At 35.7% G+C, this 22,683-nt stretch overlaps 1 protein-coding gene across 5 annotated transcripts in view; it reads left to right on the forward strand.

Annotated features, from left to right (window-relative positions):
• The window catches only part of RSF1 (remodeling and spacing factor 1), a 155,958-nt gene that overhangs the window by 91,891 nt on the left and 41,384 nt on the right, over positions 1-22,683 (forward strand). For 3 of the 5 annotated variants that reach the window (XM_038568507.1, XM_038568506.1, XM_038568508.1), the window contains exon 5: positions 4,749-4,903. In XM_038568507.1, the coding sequence (XP_038424435.1) occupies positions 4,749-4,903 (155 nt within the window). Of the gene's footprint in view, positions 1-4,748; positions 4,913-19,406; positions 19,427-22,683 lie in introns of those variants that run through there. The other 2 variants (XM_038568510.1, XM_038568509.1) reach the window with 2 other exon arrangements.

Raw genomic sequence — 22,683 nt, forward strand, 5'->3', positions numbered from 1 at the left:
AAGCAACCAAAATGTCAAAACTGATTGAACACTTAAGATCTTTTCGTTTCAAAGTATGTAAATTATACCTCAATAAAAATATTTAAAAAATTGTAATGGTTTGACAACCATTTTCAAAAAGCTGAATTCTAAACAGTGTGCCGAGTTTACCCAAAATTACAAACTGTCAAAAACCTTTCTAAACCATATGCTGCTAGTATAGCACGGTGATTGAGCAGACGGTCTTGGAAGTCAGGTTATAATTCAATCCTGCCTTTAGTCTGTACTGTGACCTAAAAACTATTAAATTATTATACCTCTCTACGATGTCCTCACTTTCCTCATCTATAAAATGGGGGGTGACAATAGTCTGTATTTTAATCAGGTTATATTGAGATTATATGAACTAGTTCATATAAAGTGCTTGGAGGAGTGCCTAGAACATATTAATCACATCACTCATTACTGTCTTCCTTCAGGTTCCTGGCCCCCGTAAGAAATATTATCACACTCCGTTATCTTCCCTATTTTGTCACTTCATTAATTTAGAATCAGATGAAAAAAAGATGGAAAATTATTGGTGAACCCTGCAATCATATACTATAGATACTTAGAAAGAATTGCTATTCTTAGAGCACACTGTGCTCTACCCTGGAAATGCAAAGACATGATGCAGTTTCTTAAGGAGTTCCAAACTGTGGAAGAGAGATACAGGGAAATTGTCGATGATAATATAGGGTCATAAATATGAACTCTGATGGAGATCCAGTGTGCTATTTAGGGCCCAGTACTTAAATAACCAAGTATGGGTTCATACTGGGCAGAAATGATGCCTATGCTTGGCTTTGTTTTTGTTTGATTTCTTTTGTTTTAGATTTTGTGGTATTGTACTGTCAGCTCAATTGCTTCTTAAAAGGTTTAATCCCAGGGCAGCCCAGGTGGCTCAGTGGTTTAGCGCCACCTTCAGCCCAGGGTGTGATCCTGGAGACCCGAGATCGAGTCCCACGTTGCACTCCCTGCTTGGAGCCTGCTTCTTCCTCTGCCTGTGTCTCTGCCTCTCTCTCTGTGTCTCATGAATAAATAAAATCTTTAAAAAATAAAGATTTAATCCTACCACTAACTCTTAACCCTGAGCAACCCTTAGACTAGGAAAAATCATATTCCACAATATAATAATTAGGATGATATGCTCCATTTCGCCAAAGTCTAAATTAACTTCAAGTACAAATAGTAAAACACAAGAGTTAGGAATCTCTTAAATCAAAATCCGTAATCTGCCTGTTAATCTGAGCTTCTAACATTCTCACCTCAACATATTTGTCCCATCTCAGTTAAAAGCAACCACATCTTTTCATCTGCTTGGATCTAAAACTTGGGGGCGCATTCTTGACATTTCTTTTTCTCTCCCTTCACATCCACTGTATCAGCAAATACAAACAGTTCTCTCTGCAAAATGTATCCAGTGTTCGTTGGTTCCTCATCCCCTTCATAGTTATGTTCTTGTCCAAGCCACCATCATCTTTCTTTTGTTTTAAGATTGATTGATTGATTTCAGGAGAGAGTATGCACGTGTCAGTGGTGGGAGAAGGGAGGGAGAACCTCAGACTCCCTGCTGAGCATGGAGTCCAAGGAGGAGCTCCATATCAGGACCCTGAAATCATGACCTGAACTGAAACCAAGAGTTGGGCACTCAACTGACTCAGCCACCTGGGTGCCCCTCATTTTTATTTTTAATACAGTTCTGTGGTTTTAGTATATTCACGAAGTAGTGCAGCCATCACTGCTATCAAACTAGAACATTCTCCCCACCCCATGAAGAAACCCTGTACTGCATACCCTGCATGTTAGTAGTTTTAATCACCATTCTCCCTTTACTTGGCCAGCGGCAGCTGCCAGTCTACTTTCTGTTTCTATAATTTGCCTATTCCAGACATTTCATAAACACAGAATTATACAATATATGCCCATTGTGTCTGGCTTCTTTCGAGAGCATAATCATTTCAAGGTTTTTATTTATATAGTTGGAATCTGTATTTTGTTCTTTTTTATGGCTAAATAGTATTGGCCTGTATGGATATACCATATTTGTTTATTCATTCTATACTTGTCTTCCAAGAGTAGTTGGGGCTAGCCATGAGGAACACATTCTAGACTAAGAGAGCAGAAGTGCAAACACCTGACATCCTGAGAGCATGGTAATTTGGAGGGATGTATCTAATAAACCTGAGTGAAGAAATGTTTTAGAGCAAACAAAGCCAGCAATGGAGAGAAGGAGAGCAGAACACAGAATTGTTGTTAGTGTCCAAAGTCTCTTCTAAGAGTTCCTGTAGATAGTGGTAAGAATTTGGGGCGTAATTTGAATATGTTTATAAAAATCCCCTCTGACTAGTTCAAATATAGGATTTTTAAAAAATTATTTTGCATACTAAATCTTGTTTTATCAAAATAGGAGAACTCCAAAGATGAGCAGTTTTCTGTTTTCATATAATTATGACTATATGAAGCTTGCATGTTAACCCAGTTGTTAGGTTAAAAGCTTTTTAGGGAGTTCTGCTAAATTCCTTTGTTTCTTACTTCAGTAATTGATGTGGATTTTGTAACAGTATTGGTTCTCTTTTAATGTTTGGAAACTTTTTAAAATAGATACAGTGAACAACTTAAATATATTCAGTTCCCAGCATGACTTCCAAAAAACCAAGAAGGTTGAGGCAGTTTTTACATATGGAATTCTCAGTATACTAAGAGAAGTAATAACATTAATTGGATAGAACCTTGGGTTAGAAGGCGTAATGAAGTTGATGTAATGTAGGAAATAGGAACTTTGCCAAAAATAATTTTTTTTCTCTCTCTCGGGTTTGTTTTTAAGATTTTATTTATTTATTTGAGAGAGACAGAGAGGGAGAGAACATGAGCAGAGAGAGGGAGAAGCAGACTCCCTGCTGGGCAGGGAGCCCCATGCAAGGCTTGATCCCACTACTCTGAGATCATGACCCTCGCAGAAGGCAGATGCCCAACCAACTGAGCCACCCAGGCACCCCTGTCTCTAGGTTTTAATATTATTTTTTGTGAAGTGGAGGCAGTACCAGAGAGGATTCTGAAAGACCATCTAATCTTAATCTGATCTCTATTATTAGATAATTAAAATTCTAAAACTTCACCTTATTTATAATATGTGTAACCTATGAATTCATTCCCATACTCAATATTAAAATGTGATAAACCTGTGTGTTCACTCCTATACGTAGTGACAAAATGGTTGTCATTTCTGAAAGGTGTCCATCAGTGGGAATTTTAATACTTTCCTTAGGAGGCCTTTTTTTTTTTTTTTTTAAGATTTTATTTATTTATGCATGAGAGACGTAGAAAGAGGCAGAGACACAGGCAGAGGGAGAAGCAGGCTCCATGCAGACCCGGGATGGACATGGGACTCGATCCCGGGTCTCCAGGATCCCACCCTGGGCTGAAGGCGGCGCTAAACCCCTAAGCCACCGGGGCTGCCCCCACTGAGCTACTGGGGCTGCCCAGGAGGCCATTTTAATAACATTTGAGTGAATCCTCTCTTTTATAGATAAGCTGAAGACTAGTGAAGATATATGACTTGTCCAGGGGCACAGAGTCATCTAGGTTTGGAACAGGATTCTATTCATTCATTAAATACTTCTTCAAGTCTACTTCATAATTCATAAGGTAGTGTCCCTGCTCTCACCATGGTTAGCTGGGAGAGAAGTGGAAGGGGACAGGATAGAGGACATGTGTGGAATAACAGATAAGAACAGAAGTAATTTCATCTGAATAGGAACTACATAGGATTAGAGGTGCATGCACAGTGTTTTGACAACACAGATGGGAAGATCATGGTGTTGCAAAACTCAGTGGCAGATCCAGAACTGACTTCCAACTCTTAGTCCAGGGTTTCATTTTTTTTCTCTTCACTGTTACACATTGCTTATCTGAGAAGGAGAAATATCCAAGTGAGCTTTCTTGTTTGTAAGTGGCATTCAAATCAACCATCTAACACAGCTCTGGTCTAGGTAGTAAAAATAGAGAATTGATAGGTTAAATATTCCTTATTTGGGATTTTCTTGTATTTTTTATTCAAATTGAATTCCCTTCCTGTAGTTGTAAACTGTAATTGATGGAACAACATACAGTTTCCTAAATTCCTAAGTTTTTGAACTGTGTTATAAGAGCTGACTGCTATAATTACTCAGACCTGGATCATAATTTTATAACAGCATCAAATATTTTTTTTGTAGGTAGAAGAGTTCTTATTTACAAATGAATCAAGAATGTGAATCATTTTGTTTAAAAAAATGCTTCAAGGAAATTTTACATTGATTTTATACTCTTTTAAGAGCATAGAACTTTTAAAAATTATCCAACTTTTGAGCAGCCCGGGTGGCTCAGCGGTTTAGTGCCGCCTTCAGCCCAGAGCCTAATCCTGGAGATCAGGGATCGAGTCCCACGTCAGGCTCCCTGCGTGGAGCCTGCTTCTCCCTCTGCCTGTGTCTCTGCCTCCGTCTCTCTCTCTCTCTCTCTCTCTCTCTGTCTCTCATGAATAAATAAATACAATCTTTAAAAAAAAAATTTTTTTAATATGCTTTCATTCCTAATACTTAAATTCAAGGTAATTGAGATGTACCAGTGTTTTGGATGTTTTTTAATTATGTTTTTCTATTTTAATTTTAATCTCTTCATAGGTATTATTTTGAAATCTCTTTAGAGCAGAATTAAGATTTTTATGCTGTTTTGTTTTTTCCCTTATTTAGAAATCGAAACGAGTTGGCTGAGACTCTTGCCCTCCTGAAAGCACAGATTGATCCTGTGCTACTGAAAAACTCTAGCCAACAGGACAACTCTTCCCGGGAAAGTCCCAGCTTAGAGGATGAGGAGACTAAAAAGGAGGAAGAAGCACCTAAACAAGGTTTTTTTTGTGTGTTTTGTTTTGCTTTGTTTTGTAATTTCTTCTCTTCCACTCCTATTTCCAGCTATATTAATTAGAATTCTCTCAATTTGAAAAATTGGAAGTCTTCCTGTAGAGGAAGGTTGATTTTTCTTTTCTTTAATGAAAAATAAGAACCAAAAAGCCATTGAGTACTTTCTTCTCAAAATATATTGAATATTTTAAAAACTTAAATAAAAAATGTTCATATCATCATAGCATATTTTTTACTAATTTAGGAATGCAAAGAAATTTCACTAAATTCACTCTTATTATTGTAGTAAAATATGCATAACATAAAAATTATTTTTTTAACCATTTTTAAGTATATAATTCTGAGGCATTAAGTACATTCACATTGTGACCATCTATCACCACTGCCATCTCCAGAGTCGTCTTCCCCATCTGAAACTCTATCCATTAAATACTCACTCCCCATTTGCTCCCCAACCCCCAAGCCCCTGGCATCCACCATTCTACTTTCTATCCCTGTGAATTTGCCTAACTCTAGGAATCTTCTATCTAAGAATTCATAGGATATTTATTCATTTTTGACTGGCTAATTTCACTGAGCGTAATGACAGGCTGAATAATATTCCATTGTCTGTGTATATCACATTTTGTTTTATTCATCTGTCAGTGGACAGTTGGCTTTCTTCCACCTTTTGGCTTTTGTGAATAATGCTGCTAGGAACATGGGTGTACAAATATCTTCTGGTCACTGCTTTCACTTCTTTTGGGTATATACCTCGAAGTGGTATTGCTGGGCCCTGCTGTGGTAGCTTGAGAATCTGCCATACCATATTTTACAGCTGCTGTGCCATTTTACCTTCCCTCTAGTCGTGTTACTTTGCAGTTCACCAAATGTGTGTGTTCACTTAATCATCATATTAGTACCTTGAGGGAACTACTACTGTTAATTATTTCCATTTTATATATGAGGGAAATAGGAAAGTTTATAAACTTGCCCTAAGTCCTATAGATAATAAAGTGTCAGAGTCTAGCGATGACCCCTAGTCCTTGTATCACCCATGGTCTTCAGCTAGAGTGGTCTAGGGCCGTACTTCTCAAATTTTAATATGCATGCAATTTACCTGGTGATCTTTTTACAATGCAGACACTGATTGAGTTGGTCTTGTGTGAGGCTGCTGATATGCCATTTTAATTAACAAGGACCTAGGTGATGCTGATGTGGCTGGTCAGAGAACCACACTTTGAATAGCAAGGTTATAGAAGCAGTTTCCTTCTAACCTTGTATTGGCTTAAATACAGCAAAATTTTTCAGACAGCTGTTTCTGGAAATATTCCTCAATGAATGCTGATATTTTAACATTCAGCACAGTTAAAGAGAGTCTGTGGGGGAGGACATCTTTTTAAAAAGTAGTGTAAGAGGAGGAGCAAGACATTTAACCCTCTTTGGTTTTCTCCTTTCTCTTTGAAATAGTGTCTCTTCTGTTTCTCTTACTCTAACAGCAAAATGTTTCTTATTCATTCAGGAAAAATTTATTGTACATCTACTCTGTGCTAAACACCATTTTAGACTTGAGACTTCAGTAAGCAGACTAAAATCCTTGTTTTGTGAATAAAATAGCTGACACATACCATTGACCATGCATCAAGTACTGTTCTCAGTGCTTTACATGTGCTAAGTCCTATAATCTTCACAACCACTCTGTTAGTTATGACATTAGTATTTCGTTTTTGTTTTCATTTTTTCAGACGAGAGAAGCAAGACAAGGAAAGGTTTGAGTGACTTTTCCAGGGTCACACAGCCTGTTATTGGCACACCCGATATTCACCTGGGCAGTCTTTGGTCTGCCCAGGTCAGAGTTCTTGTGCTTTAGATGCTGCAGTAACACATACTGTGGAAGTAGACCATTTTATTCAGCCCCTAAAGCCCCATCTCTTACTCCATCCTCTCAGGTGTAGTTATTGGTTCTGTTCCAAACAAGACCAAGTCATTTTTATTACTTTCAGATGTAAACAAACATTGCCCTTGGGCAGGGAGGGGAGGGAAAGCAGGGATATTTGGAAATCAGACATCAGGAGGGAAAAAATAAACAAGAACTGGAGAAAGAATAAAACATCTACACCTCTTCTTGCAACCAAAATAATTTTTTCTTTGTTAGTTGAGTTGGCCATGCTTTGTATCCAACCTTAGCAAAATTATTTTTTGTATAAGTGCCAAGAAGAAATGTATTACATATAAACATAGGCAAAGAAGAGATTCAAAGATGGCATCATAGGTCTTAAAATATTCACCAACTAAATAATTAGATTTTTTTAAGTTTCAGATATAATTGAAATTGAAGTCTGAATTTCTTAAACTGTCATTCAGAATCTCACAGTGTGGCCTCAAACTATATTTCTAGGGTTATCTCCTACTAGTTTTTTACATGATCACTGGTTCCAGATAATCTAGATGCCTTTATTATCTCCTTCTGTCTTGACCATTCCTTCTGTGTACTTATCATGCTTTTATCTCCTTGAGATACTGTTCGTCTACTCTGGAAATTCTAGTTATTCAGGGCCATCTTGAATCTCATAATCTTAATCCTTTTTCTAAGTTCCGCTAGCACTTAATTAGTACTACTTTTTTCCTCACTTATATTAGGGTCAGTCATACTACCAAGCTTGAAGCTCTCAAATATTTGTTGACTTCTTATTCTCAGACTGTGATAGATGATAGATTTCAAAGCCAGTGTTAAGTATAACTTAAGCCCTTCTCTGTTTAAGACCCAGGATATCTTGTCAGGTGGTATACTACCTAGAAGTTTAATAAATATTTTCACTCCATGTTAGATATTGTATATTCTAATTTAGAAGAGACTAGGAAACTAAAAAACAGACCTTGTATGGGGAAAAATAAAGTTGGGGAAATCCTAATCTTTAGTTTTTTTTTAGTTTTTTTTTCTGCTAATTGGAAAAAGACTTTCCTTTTGTTAGCTTTTGCATCATACACTTCTGCCTATATGTAGAATGGGTAAAGAATATCACTTGAGAATTTTTAATAGGGAATAGAAATTATAGATTGGCAGTTTTAAACTGATTTGGCCTGAAAATATGTTTATTTTGGTTTGTACAGTGCTGCTTTGTTTTTTGTTTCGTTTTTTTGTTTTGTTTTGTTTTGTTTTTAATTATAGATGAAAGTCAGCATTTTAAGGTATACAATTCGGTGGTTTTTAATATATTCATAATGTTGTGCAGCCATCACTACCATCTATTGATAGAACATTTCCATCACCCCATAAAGAAACCCTGTAACAATTAAGCAGTCATTAGCTGCTTTTACCTGTACCTAACCCATGGAATCCACTGATCTACTTTCTATCTCTGAGTGTGCCTGTCTTAAACATTTCGTATAAATGGAATCATATGACACAAGCCTTTTGTGTCTGGCTTCTTTCACTTGGAAGGTTTCTTTTTTTCACTTTTACCTTCAAGGTTTACCCTTGTTGTAACATGTTTCATACAGCACTTCATTCCTTAATATAGCACTTCATTCCTTATTATGACTGAATAATATTTCCTTGGATAGATATAACACATTTTGTTAATTCATTCATTAGTTGATGGACATATGAGTTGTTTCCACTTTTTGGCTGTTATGAATAATGCCACTGTGGACATTCATGTACAGATTTTTGTGGAAACATGTTTTCACACATGTGTGGGTTTTGTTTACTTTGAATTTACTGTTAACCTTTAAAATTGGAAATTAGAAGAGCTGGTAACAATGAAGCATTATTTTTGTCTATCAACAATGGGCTGTAACTGAGGAAGGTTTGACTATCCTTAGAATCTGCATTCTCCAGTTTATGTTAATCCTCTCTCACGTCCCCACATATTGGGCTTTCAGTCTCAGTTGCTTAGCTTAGTACTTAAATTTTGTTTTTCTTACGATATAAAGTAAAAAAATTATTATATTCATGGGTCTTTCAAATATTGAAAAAACAAGAGAAAGAATGAGAGAGGCAGTGAAGAATATATCTACAGTTATAATAGGTAAAGTAAGCTACAGATGATTCTCTTGTAGCCATTACTAACACAATATCTGATATAAAACTTAAATTCACCATGGCAAAATAATATAACTTAATGTAGATCTTAGTTTGCCCTGTCTGCCATAACAAAATATATCAGGCTTGGTGGCTTAAACAATGGAAATTTATTTTCTCACAGTTTTGGAGGCTAGAAGTCCCAAGTTGGGATGCCAACAGGCTCAGTTTCTGGTGAAGGCTTCCTTCCTGGCTTAGAATTAGCTGCCTTCTCTTTGTCCCACATGGCCTCTTCTGTTTGTGTGTATGATGAGAGAGTGTTCTGTTGTTTTTCCTTTTCTTAAAAGGGCATTAGCCCTATTGGATTAGGGCTCCACCTTTTTGATATCATTTAACAATAATTACTTTACTAAGAACCCTATCTCCAAATACAGTCACAATGGGGATTGAGGCTTTGACAGGAAATTAGGGGGGACATAATTCAGTCCATACATGTAATATTATGAACCAGTCCTATGGTAATATGAGTAATGGAAAAGATACCTAGCAGAACAAGGGGAGAACTGAAATTTTGAGATTTGTTTCTTAATGCTAAGATTAGCATTTATATATTTTATTTTATTTATATATATTTTTTAATTCCAGTGTATTTAAACATACAATGTTATATTAGTTTCAGGTGTACAATATAGTGATTCAGCAATTCCGTATATTATTCAGTGGTTGATGAGCAGTTACAGATTTTTTTTTTAAGATTTTATTTATTCATTCATGAGAGACACAGAAAGAGAAAGAGGCAGAGACACAGGCTAAGGGAGAAGCAGGCTCCATGCAGGGAGCCTGATGTGGGACTCAATCCCAGTACTCCAGGATCATGCCCTGAGCTGAAAGGCAGACGCGTTAACCGCTGAGCCACCCAGTCGTCCCAGCTATAGATTTTTAAGAAAAAATAGTACTTGTGCATCAAAACCTTTTTTTTTTTAATGTTGAATTTGGGATCCATTAAAAAATGTGTCCAACTAGACTGAGCATTTATATACATAAGTGTAATTGCAAATACTCTTGCTCATTGTGAATAGATTACTAGGAGCAAACGGGACAAGAAGTCAAGTCATTTGTTATATTTTCTATTCTAGCTGATGAAAGCACAGATAATAATATTACCTATAGTGACTAATTTGTAGTATCGATTAATCTTTTTAAATGATGAGAGCTAATTTGGATATGGTTCCTATTTAATGAACCCAACTTTAAGAGATGGCTTTTTTGTATATTGAAAGGAAATTCTTAAATAAAATGTAGGGGTACTGGGCTGGCTTAGTAGTTGGAGCACATGATATTTGATCTGGGGGCTGTGGCTTCAAGCCCCATTTTGGTGTAGCAATTACTTAAAAATAAAATCTTTAAAAAATGTAGACAGGTCATATTTAGAAAAAGTTACTTAGATATGATCATTCTTTGGCTATTATGATCATAATACCTGACACAAAGCTTAAATTTGAGATAATGACATTTTGTAAAGACATATCATTTTTAAAGACAAAAAAACGGAAGTCATTAACTTTGTGTTTCTTTGTATAAAAAAGTTAAAAGTGAAATCTGTCACAGTCATGGTAATTAACCTTTTGAACTGGATAAACTCTTAAAGCCTGAATCATAGGTGAATCAATTTTTTTGCCTAATGAATGAACTACATAATACAGTATTTTTCTGTGCTATGAGACTTGATGATCTGCAGTGCCCACCAGGAGTGGTCTTCGGTTCAGCTAAGTATTCAGACTCACAAGACTACTACAGATCATACTTGGCATCAGTCTACTAAAATGGTTGTAAGACAGAGCTTGTCAGCAGGAGTAGGAGCTGGCCTACAGATGTAGGCTTTGCCGCAGTTTGTGTAGCAGTTTATATGGCCATCCAGGAACTATCTCCTCCTAGGTGACAACTTCAGGAGCCAAGTATATGGGGCTCACGTTGAGTAGATGTAGGAACCGTTTTGTCTTAAAAGCCTGATATTTCATAGAAGCCAGTATGTCTTAGGTGTATAGGCATATGTTCTGTGGTCCTTGCTGTACTCAGGAGAGGCCCAAGTATGGTATCCCCATTATGTATTTATATATTTTTCTGCCTACCTGCATTTTATCAATTAGAGGTTATCAATAACATGTGCACTGTTGTCTAGTGATGATCTGGCTGACATTTCAGTTCTTTTTAGCAAGAGAGCAGAGCTTAACCAATAGTCAGGTTCTCAGGAAGAGGAGAAAACCTGTTCTTAGCCTGTGGCCCATAGATGGCTTAAGCCATGATCTGTTGCTAGGAAGCCTTTTGGGGGAAGGGGGCTTGTGATTTTTTAATACCATTTGGATTTTTTAAAAATCTATATCTTAACACATATTTTCTCAAAGGCTCAGGTGAGCAATACAATTGAAACACTGAGTATTGTAATCTTATTAGTTGATTGTAATACTTATTAGTATTGTAATCTTATTAGTTGATTCACTCATTTTTCATGAACTTGATTCAATAGGAAATGTAGATACGAAATTATCTGGCCCACTTTCTTAACACTGTAGTTAGTATCCAGAAATGGATATGATGGCCTGAATTCTGAAATAGGTTCTCTGACTTCAGATTTAAGGAGAAAAATTGATATTGTTCAGTTTGCCTAAACTGAAGTATCTAAAGTATTAGATACTAGTAAATTTGGGTTTATCCTGTAGCTCTTTATTCTACTCTATCAATATAATATATATCAATATTATAGTACTAAAAACTAAATAATGATGGTGTTCAATTATAATAAAAATTATGTGAAAATCCTGAGAGTAGATTCCCTGTATACAAAATTCTGGAAAAAAAAAAAAAGACTTTGGGATCCCTGGGTGGCACAGCGGTTTAGCGCCTGCCTTTGGCCCAGGGCGCGATCCTGGAGACCCGGGATCGAATCCCATGTCAGGCTCCTGGTGCATGGAGCCTGCTTCTCTCTCTGCCTATGTCTCTGCCTCTCTCTCTCTCTCTGACTATCATAAATAAATTTAAAAAAAAAATTAAAAATTCTGTCAGTGTTTGCTAATACTTTGCGCTCACCAGCAGCTATTGGCATGAAATATATATTAGTAAACTCTCTATTAAATGACTCAAAGCTAAATTCTGTATTACATGTAACAGTGCTAAGTAAGTACTAGATCCAACACTGTCATAATGACTAGCCCCTGCTCCTGGAAAAAAATGATCCAGTTTCTGATTCCAGATCAAAGGAAAATGAATTAAGAAATGAAATAATAAAACTTTAGTGGGTTTTTAAATTTTAAAACATAATCACCAGCATTATACATATTTATATTGCGTTCAGTAAAAACAGAATTTACTTAATATTTCAAACTTTTGTTTTTCTTACCTGTCAGCCCTTTCTACTCATTTATGTTTTCTTGCCTGGTCCCTGTGGGCCAGTTTGTAACCCCTTCTTAGAAGGGGTGTATACTCATTGTTAACAGCTTCAAAGAAATGATTTGATATGATATGGATGTTTAATTTAGAAACTTATGGATGGATTTTAAAATGTCCTTGTACAGGGCAGAAAATAATCCATTTTTATATTACCACATTAAATATATTTTTAAATATTTTATTTATTTATTCATGAGAGACACAGAAAGAGAGAGAAAGAGAGGCAGAAACACAGGCAGAGGGAGGAGCAGGCCCCATGCAGGGAGCCCAATGTGGGACTTGATCCCAGGTCTCCAGGATCACGCCCTGGGCCGAAGGCGGCGCTAAACCACTGAGCCACTCAGGCTGCCCTACTACATTAAATACTGTTTCATTACAGAAAAGTATAGAGAGAGCAGATAAAATACAGATGTTATTGTCACCTTGTTAAGATATCTTACATAGTTTCCTTTATGAAAATAAAAGAAAATGTACTGTTTTTATCGTCACCATCATTCTTTCTTTATGTTAAGCCTGCCTTGAATAGTCAGCAAAAAGGACAAATTACACTGAAGTTTGCATTTCTTTTATTTTTATGCCAGGAACAATAGGACAGACCATGTTACTTCCTTTTTTTTTTTTTTTTTTTTTTTGACCATGTTACTTTTTATGTGAACGATTTGTGCTTATTGGAGAGGGAAGGAAGGAAGGAGAAAAGCAAAAGAAATCTCATGATTAGATTAACTGTTGAAATCTCATGGTAGATTAACGTTCTGATTAAGTTTTTGTGATTTGAATTAGCGAAAAAATTGAGGTTATCAGTCACAATTTTTGGAAAGTAGCAGTATGGTTTTTAAGTCTATAAATTCCTTCATTAAAGGAACATATTAATGGTAGAAATGAAAAACTATAGACAATAGCTGAAACTAAGGTTGTAAAGGAGCTCTCAGGTACTGTGGGTCTTAGGAATTCTCAAACTTCTGCAGCCAAACCTCCCTTCCAGAATAAACTCCACACTGAGCTTTGTCCAAACTGCTAAGAATAGGATCCAAATTAAGTAGGACAGGGACAATATAGGCATGCAAAAAAGAAGCTTCAAATAAAAGTATGAAAGAGAAATAGAGTTCATTCATCTCATTAAGTAAATCACTTAAATTTGAATATCTCACAAAAATAACAGATGGGGAGCTCTAGAGCTATGAAATTAGAAAAACTATCTATTTGATATTAAAAAGACAACTAAAAAGCATCAAAATAGATCCCATAGGATTATAAGAACAAAAAAAAGTGAGAAGCAGAAAAATATCACCGTAGAGAATGAAAACTTATCCTAAAGACATTCCCACAAACTGTGGAAATTCTAACTTCATAGGTGGAACTGAGAAGAGTCAAGATTTTTCACAAATAGAGAAGAAATGTCAGAGTGAACAAACTCAAGAATTAGTGCTTATACAAAATAGCAAATGGAAAGCTGTATCTTTTTTTGATCAAAAAGAAATGAAAAGAGAGATAAAGATTTGATAGAAGGAGATAAGGATTTGAAGATGCAAAAGAAAATCCAACAAGGGTCCACAAAAAAAAAAAAGCAAAGGAATAGACAAAAATACTAGAATCTATGCTTAATAAAACCTCCTTCAACAAAGTTGTCAGACTGCATACTGAAAAGACATTATATACCTTGGAAAATCAACCCAGAACAACCAACTTCAAGACGTACTCCAATAAAATTTAAAGGATTTTAAGGGATTTAAAGAAGAAAAGCTTCAGTTATCCAGACAAAAAGACCACATGACTTATAGCAGAAAGAGAATTGGACTGCGATCACTGTATTTGAAAGCAGTGCTTTTATGATAGAAGAAAATGCCCTAATGTATGTAAGGCAACAAAAACGTGACCCAGGGATTTTATGTCCAACCAAACTGGCTTTCAAATAGAGACTGCAGATAAACTGACCAAAATCTAAGGTCTGTTTTAGAAGTCTTCAAGTGAATGAACTTCAGATAGCTAAATGAATAACATAGTATCAGTGGTGGGTGCTATCAAAATACATGTAAATGTGTTCATTTTTTTGGCTTAATATTCATATATATGTTTCCTACCTCTATTTATGAGAGGAATCTAAGAACAATGATACCCCAATAGCAATGTGCACACTTAGTCTCTAGATTATTTCAAAATACCATTCTCCAATAAAAGGAACCAGTGCTCCTTAGATTGGTTCTGGCGAGAATCAATTTTGGGAGAATACAAGATGAGCCTGGGGCATCATAGAATGCCGGAAACTGAGGATGTGCTCAAAAAAGAATTTGAGTATATCAGTAGTACACAGGTGCCAGCAAGAAGCAGAAACTGGGGCGCCTGGGTGGCTCAGATGGTTAAGCGTCTGCTTTTGGCTCGGGTCATGATCTCAGGTTCTGAGATCAAGCCCCCACATTGGGCTCCCTGCTCAGTGGGGAATCTGCTTCTCCCTGTCCCTCTGCGTCTCCCCTGCTTGTGCTCTCTCTCTCTCAAGTGAATAAATTAAAAATCTTTTTTAAAAAAAGCAGAAACTGTTTTAGCTACAAATTTATATGATAGATTTTTAAACCATGGATTTAAATAAATGTCCATGAATTCTACTTACATAAGTATATACTTACATAAATAAGTAAATAGAGGTGAAGGGACAGCTTTCCCTGCAGACAAATATTGGTTAATTATGTAAAGGAATGAGGGAAATACAGAATCACCATTAAGGCAACACTAAAGTAATCATTGTTGCAGACAAGATCTCTGACAGATACTAAAAGTGGGTTACAGTTTACGGAGAAACAGAATAATAGCATAATTTCAAAGTAGCTCCCGAAGATAGTTACCTGTTACAAAGAGAAAAATCATGACTTCACAGTGTAATAACCAGCCAATAGCACCTTAACTAAATGATCAAGGCATTGACATCCTGATTCTCTGATGTAATCCACAAGCATCTCTTTTGTGGGATTTTTGTCAGAAATATACAGTCTGTAATCTTGAGAAAACATTTAAAAGCTGAAACTAAGAGATTTCTACAAAGTAACTCTGTCAGAGTCAGAAGAAACAAGGGAAGAATGAACAACAGTCACGGATTGGAGGAGACAAAGACAAACACAAGAACAAAATGAGACCTGGATTCTTAAATGGAAAGGACATTGGGGGGAAACTGGCAAAATTTAAATAAAATCTGTTGTATTAATAGTATTTTACTAGTGTTAATTTCCTGATTTTATGAGTATATAAGTTGTTAACTTTAGGAAAAACAGTGAAGGTATACTTGAACTATTTTTGTAACATGTCTGTATGTCTAAAACTATTGCAAAATAAGATTTTAAAAAGACTATTAGGTGAGCATTAAATTTGTAGTTACATGTAACTAAATCTAAATGTCAGATATGAGAAATAATGTGTAGTCTTTAATGGCTATGTGTTTTGAAAATGGAACTATATATAATAAAGACAATAGATGAAGAAAGAATGGGAAAAGTACACACAAACACTTAATTTTTTATTAAGTCACTTTGATGATGTTGATACTGTTTTTCTGAGAGTGTTTTGCATAAACATGAGAAAAAATAATAACTAATATTTTAATTATATCATCTGTATTGTCTTTTAAAACCAAAGTTCTCAGTGGCGGGGGGAGGGGAGAAATAAGGTGTAAGATAGAAGAGATTAAGAAAATACTGAAATAGCATTATGAATTGAGTTATTTTTATTAAAAAAATATATGCGTGTATTTTCTAGTTCTGTCGAAAAGACAGAAACAGTGGTCAACCCCGTAGTAGTGATCAGCCTTAACTCCTAGATTGTGTTTGTAAAAACCAGTTTCCCACTAACTCAGAGGCATAATGGGAAAGAGCCAAGAAATATTTTGTCATTCCAGATAGTGTGAATGTTATCAAATCATGTAAAAAAAAACTCAAGACCCAGGGCACCTGGGTGCCTGGGTGGCTCAGTTGGTTAAACATCTGACTCTTTTTTTTTTTTTTTGCATCTGACTCTTGATCTCAGGTCAGGTCTTGATTTTAGGGTCATGAGTTCAAGCCTCGTGTTGACTCTTTAAAAAATAAATAAATAAAAGACTGAAGAACTAACTTAAAAAGATTGTAATTAAATATGTCTTAGATCCAAGATCTCCTTATGATACTAAAAGAAAAATGGATTGCCTTCAGAAAATGCCAGTGGTGATCAAATTATTATTTTGAAATTGTTAAATAAATGAAAAGAATCAAATATTTATCCTTCTTTTTCTGTATGAACTGTACCACTGTGTAACAAAATAGTGAATTTGTAAAGTTTATAGAATTTATTCCAACAAGTCCCTGATGAAGGAATGATAGAATGGAAATACCGTTTTGCAATTCCCGATAAAGGCTTTAGATAGTGAGCATTAATATCTGTTAACATCACAAAAAGAGAGAAATACTCAGACATTAATGCCTTTTGATAAAGAATGCACCATCACTGAAGTAGTTTTGCCACAAAAATTGAACTTGAATCTGATGAAGTCTATAGATCAAAGTGATGATTTGAGGGACAAAAAGGACATAGGAGCCTGAGAGTGCAGTCAGCAAGATCCAGAAATTAAAGGACAAATGATTCAGTGACTTGAACAGGTAGATTGCAAGAAAAGTAAAGGATGGAGAGGACAACAGGAGATTAAAGGGATAGAAAAAAATGATACACAGGTAAAACTAAAATAAGGATGTGATTAACATAAAAGTCAGGTTAATGATAATTCTTGGTATGGAGAGAGAATTCTTGGGAAGAGGCATGTGTAGGGTTTATAGAATAGCTGGCAAGGTTCTGTTTCCTACTTGCCTTTTTTTAAATAAAGATTTTATTTATTTATTTATTTATTTATTTATTTATTTATTTAAGAGAAAACCAGTTGAGGGGAAGGGCAAAGGGAGAACCAGACTCCCCTCTGAGCAGGAAGCCTGACAAGGGCCTCAATCTCAAGACCCTGAGATTATGACCTGAGCCAAAGGCAGACACCCAACCAACGGAGCCACTGAGGTGCACCACCTACTTGCCTTCTAATAATTTATTAATCTGTTACTTGTTTTATGTGACTTAATTGGTTTATATACTTAAATCATAAAAAAATCCGATATCATGTAATTTTTTTATAAAGATTTTATTTATTTATTCATGAGAGACATAGGGAGAGAGGTAGAGACATAGGCAGAGGGAGAAGCAGGCTCCATGCAGGGAGCCTGATGTGAGACTCGATCCCAGGACCCCGGGATAATAACCTGAGCTGAAACCAGACTCAACCACTGAGCCACTCAGGTGCCCCCACCATGTAATTTTATAATAAGTTATAAAAGAATTGGCACCAATTCATATCCCTTTAACATATAGTAAATTGTTAGTATTGATGTTTTAGTGTAGGCAGCTCCTATTATTTGTCCATTAGGTACATGATAGTGATAATATCAAATGATAATGCAATATTTTGAGCCCCTTTTGGAAAAATGCAAAATCTATCAGCATCTTTAAAATGGTGAAAAGTTTCTTTGCCAAGCAAAATACTCAGTTTCAAAAATATAGTCCTCTCCTAGACACAGTTGATATTACCTGTAATTTTTCATTCATTCATTTCAATCAACAGATATTTATTGAGTACATGCTGTATTACATGCATTATGCTTAGTATTGGGAATAAGTCTGTAAAGAAAATCAATTGACTTCTAGCCTTCATGACACTTACATAGTATGGGGAGCTAGACAATAAACATGATTAATAAATACATAACACATTAGATGATAAGGAGCTATGGAGGAAAATAATTTGGGGGATGAGGGAGGGTATAACTTTAGATTGGGGTTAGAAAAGGACTTACTGAAAATGTGACAAGTAAAAACTAAAGAGTTGGGGGAGAGCAAGCCATTCAGACCCAAGGAAAAGCTTTTTTTTTTAAGTAGACAAAAACAAATGCAAGACCTTGACTGGGGAGCATGCCTACTTAATATACTAGGGCAAAGATTGGCAGAATAGGGATTATAGGCTAAATACGGCCTACTGTTCTTTGTTTTGTATCTTTTTATAAGATTTTATTTATTTATTCATTTGAGAGAGAGAAAGAATGAGAAAGAGCACAAGTGAGGAGGAGGTGCAGAGGAGGAGGGAGAACATGGAGCCTGATGTGGGGCTTGATCTCAGGACCCTAGGATTATAACCTGAACCGAAGACAGATGTTCAACCAACTGAGCCACCCGGGTGCCACAAGACCGGCTATGCTTTTGTTAATTAGAATGTATTGTTTCTTTTAGTATCTTACTGTCCATAGTTGCTATCATACTACAAAGGTAGAGTTGAGTAGTTGCTATACAGACTAAAATATTTACTATCTGACCCTTTACAGAATAAATTTGCTGGCTCCTGTTTTATAGCAAGGTGAGTAATACAGCTGAAGCAGAATGAGTGAGGGGTATTGTAATACAGGAGGAAATGAGGTCATGGAGGTCAGGCTATGGGAGGTGGCGGAGAGATGTGTAGAGGTTATCTAGGGCCTTGTGGTTTATCGAGAATGGTTTTTAGTCTGAATAAAATGAGATGACCTTGAAAATGTTTTACCATGAATTCTCTTGAAATAATCCCCAAACTATTCTTGTTTTTCTCCTTGATCTTCTTTCATCTACTTGGCATAAGACAGCCACTGAGGTCTCATTAAAACAAGTGAGATAATGACATTATTTAAAACCCTTCCTGAGTACACTGGAGGAGATGAGATCCAAAACATAGGTAGAAAGATTGGCCTTAGCTTTTACATCTCTATTTTAACAGGAGTAGGTTTATAGGTCTGGTGATAAGAAGAAACTTCTGCCTCATGGCTTCTTTTTTTATTTTGAAATGGAGGACAGAATCATTTGAAGATGTGGACATAGCAGAGAGATTACAGGTTTGAGGATAGTGAAGAACATTAAAATAGTTACTGCTAGAGAAAAAGAGGAAGATTACTGGGTAGCCTCAGTGTCTCAGGGATAGCTGGTGACCATGAATTTATTGTAATACCAATCTTATTCCTTTATCCCCAGTAGCTGATATAGATCTCTGCTCATGGTAGGTGCATTGTACCTGTTTACTGCCAATTAATTTTGAAAATATATTAAAAAGGTAAATGTAAAGTAACCTAAATTCTTGAATGCTAAATCTGAAGGGATGCTTCTGTGGTTCAGATTAAATTTGCATTGCTCTGCTATCATTTAATGCTCCTTAAGGCCTAATTGGCTGTCTTGCAAAATGGTCAACACATTTTACTTTGGTTGATAAACCGAATAAGAGATAGTTCCAAAGAAATTTAGCAGTACCATTGTACAAACAGCAGCGTACATATTTAATTTTAATGACAAGTCAGCATGAGTGGGAATAGTGTGATCAACTGTCCTCATTTGTCTAGATTGTCTGTTTAAGCATGGCAAGACCCATGTCCTAGAAAACCTCTCAGTCCTGGGCAAACCAGGGTTTCTTATAATTGGATTGCTTACTTATAATTTATGTCACTGTAAAGATAATAGATGTTTGCACTAGAAAACTTGGGTAAAAGCAAAAAATACCTATTGTGGCCAAGAGGGAAAACCACTGTTAATATTGTGATTTCTTTCTTTCTAATCTTTACTTTAGGCATGGTTGTTTATTTATTTATTAGAATTGAGATTATGTGATAAATGGAATTCTATATCTTTTTACTTCTTCTACTATTAGGATTTCCCTATGTCTTTAAAAATTCCTTAAAGAAGAAAGTTCCACATATAAAGTTAGCACCTAACAAATATTGATTATTGAGTGGTTGTATCAGCTTATACTATAATACTATTAGTGTATGAACCATGTTCCTTTCACTATGCCCTTAGAAGTTTTGAATGTTGGGATGCCTGGGTGGCTCAGTGGTTGAGCACCTGGCTTTGGCCCATGGCGTGACCCTGAGTCCTGGGATCAAGTCCCACATCAGGCTTCCTACATGGAGCCTGCTTCTCTCTTCTTCCCATGTCTCTACCTCTGTGTGTGTATTTCTCATGGATAAATAAATAAAATCTTTTTTTAAAAAAATGTTTTGAATGTTCTCACTAAACAAACTTTACTGGTTGGTTTGATCAAAAATTATATTTTTTTGAGTTTCAATTTCCTTGATTGCTAGTAGAATTTGTACATTTTATCTTCTTTGAATGACCCATCTGTAATAACCCATTTTTGCTTAGGGCCTTTAATGTTATTCTTATATTTTAAATAGTCTCTTACATAAGTGTATTTATTAATCCTTCAGTGCAGTATACCTTAACAGCTATTAAATATGTCATGTCCTTGCCCAAATCTCTGTAAGTTAGTCAGATAAACTAGATTCTGTATTAGTAAAAGCTACATCTTAAAATGTATAGATGTAATTTATCACTATGAGTCTAGAATTTATTACCATTTCAATTTATTCAGTATAACCAGAGGATGTTTCAGTGTTGTACCACAGGTAATAAGCCACAACTCTTCACAGTGGCATAGTTCATTAGACTAGTAAAAGAGATTTGTAAGTAAACAATTGTAATTAGGGGTAATAAGTGCTATTATAAAACCCTACGTAAAGCAGTACACAGGAGGGGGGAGTGGTTAATTCTTAGTAGGGGAAAGTAGGGGGAAAACTCAGATAAAACTATATAAAATGGGAGTGATATTTTGACTGGGCTTGACAGGTGTAAGATTTTGCCAATAAAATAACAGTAATAATGATAATACTATCCTTGAATGATTAGCTATGCCATCCTTCTGTAGTCTTTAACAATCCTAGTGGTTATTGATATTTTAATTGTTTTACAAATTGGGAAAGAGAGAAATGGAGGGGTAAAAAGTAGAAATGGCTTTCTAAGCAATGGTGGCATCTTTGGGAAACACTACAGTTTTTTAATGTGGCTAAAATTTATAGTAAGAAGGGGCCAAATAATGAATAACAATAATAATAGCTCCTGACTAGTATTGCTCCTGACTGACAAAGTGCTTCACAGGTTGCATTAAAAACAAACAAGCCTTCACAGCAGTTTGTTTTGTTTTGTTTTGTTTTAAGATTTATTTATTTATTTACTGGGAGTGGGAGAAAAGCACACGATGCAGGAGGGGGAGAGAGAGAGGGAGAGAATCCTCAAGCAGCCTCTCTGCCAAGTTCGGAGTTTACTTAGGGCTCAGTCCCATGACCCCGAAATTGTGACCTGAGCAGAAACCAAGAGTTGGACACTTAACTGACTGAGCCACCCAGGCACCCCTCACAGTGGTTCTTCGACTATAGATATTTTTTTATTTCACTTTTAGAGTTCAGAGTCTAAAGAAATGTAGAAAGATAATTTTCCTAAGATCATAACTAGCCAATGTGGAAGTGGCACTAGAGCATTAAGATTTATCGAACTCATTTCTTAATTTTTTTTTTCAAGGTTTAGTTATTCATGAGAGATACAGAGAGAGGGGCAGAGACATAGGTAGAGGGAGAAGCAGGCTCCCTGTGGGGATCCCAATGCGGGACTTGATCCCAGGACCATGGGATCATGACCTGAGCCAAAGGCAGATGTTCAGCCACAGAGCCACCCAGGTGTCCCCTCATTTCTTAATTTTTAATGAAATAGTTCAAATAAACAACATAGTATAAAACACTTAGATATTGCTAAAATTTGCTTTTGATTAAAAACGTTGTAGAAATAGTTATTTTCCCTCATTTTTCATTCCATTCCTTTACCTTCCTCTTCCAGGCATGGCCACAGTCCTGTGAATTATTCTTATTCATATGTTTATGATTTTGCTACATGTGTATGTAGCCATATCAATACATAGCATCATTTTGTGCATTTTATGGCTTTGCAGATGCTACCTGCCCTTTTGCAGCTTGCTATTTTCATTCATCATTTTATTTCTGAAATTCATCCATAATTGATCCATGTAAATTTGTTTCTTTTCTATTATTTGCTATATACTGGTTATTCATTCTCCTATTTTAAAGATATTTAGATTATTTCTAACTTTGCAGTTTTATAGCAGTGCTTATAATAAATACTCATGTTTAATATATTTTCTATAAGCAGAATTAATCTATTACAGAGTATATTTCTTCAAGCTTTAGAGTGGATATTTCCAGCTTGCTTTTTAAAGTGTTTGTGTTAATTTACCTTAGGTATGTAGGAGTTGAACAGACTCTGAAACCACTATACTTTTTAAAATTAAGTCTTGGCTTAGAAGAGAAAGATTATAAATAAATTAAGCCTCATCAGGGATTAGTTACCCCTTTATCATCCAAGGGATGACAAGCCCAATAGGTATTAAGTGGATATGGATGAATTTTGGTTAGTATG

This window comes from Canis lupus, chromosome 21, assembly GCF_011100685.1.
Source record: "Canis lupus familiaris isolate Mischka breed German Shepherd chromosome 21, alternate assembly UU_Cfam_GSD_1.0, whole genome shotgun sequence".
Taxonomy (NCBI): Eukaryota; Metazoa; Chordata; class Mammalia; order Carnivora; family Canidae; genus Canis; species Canis lupus.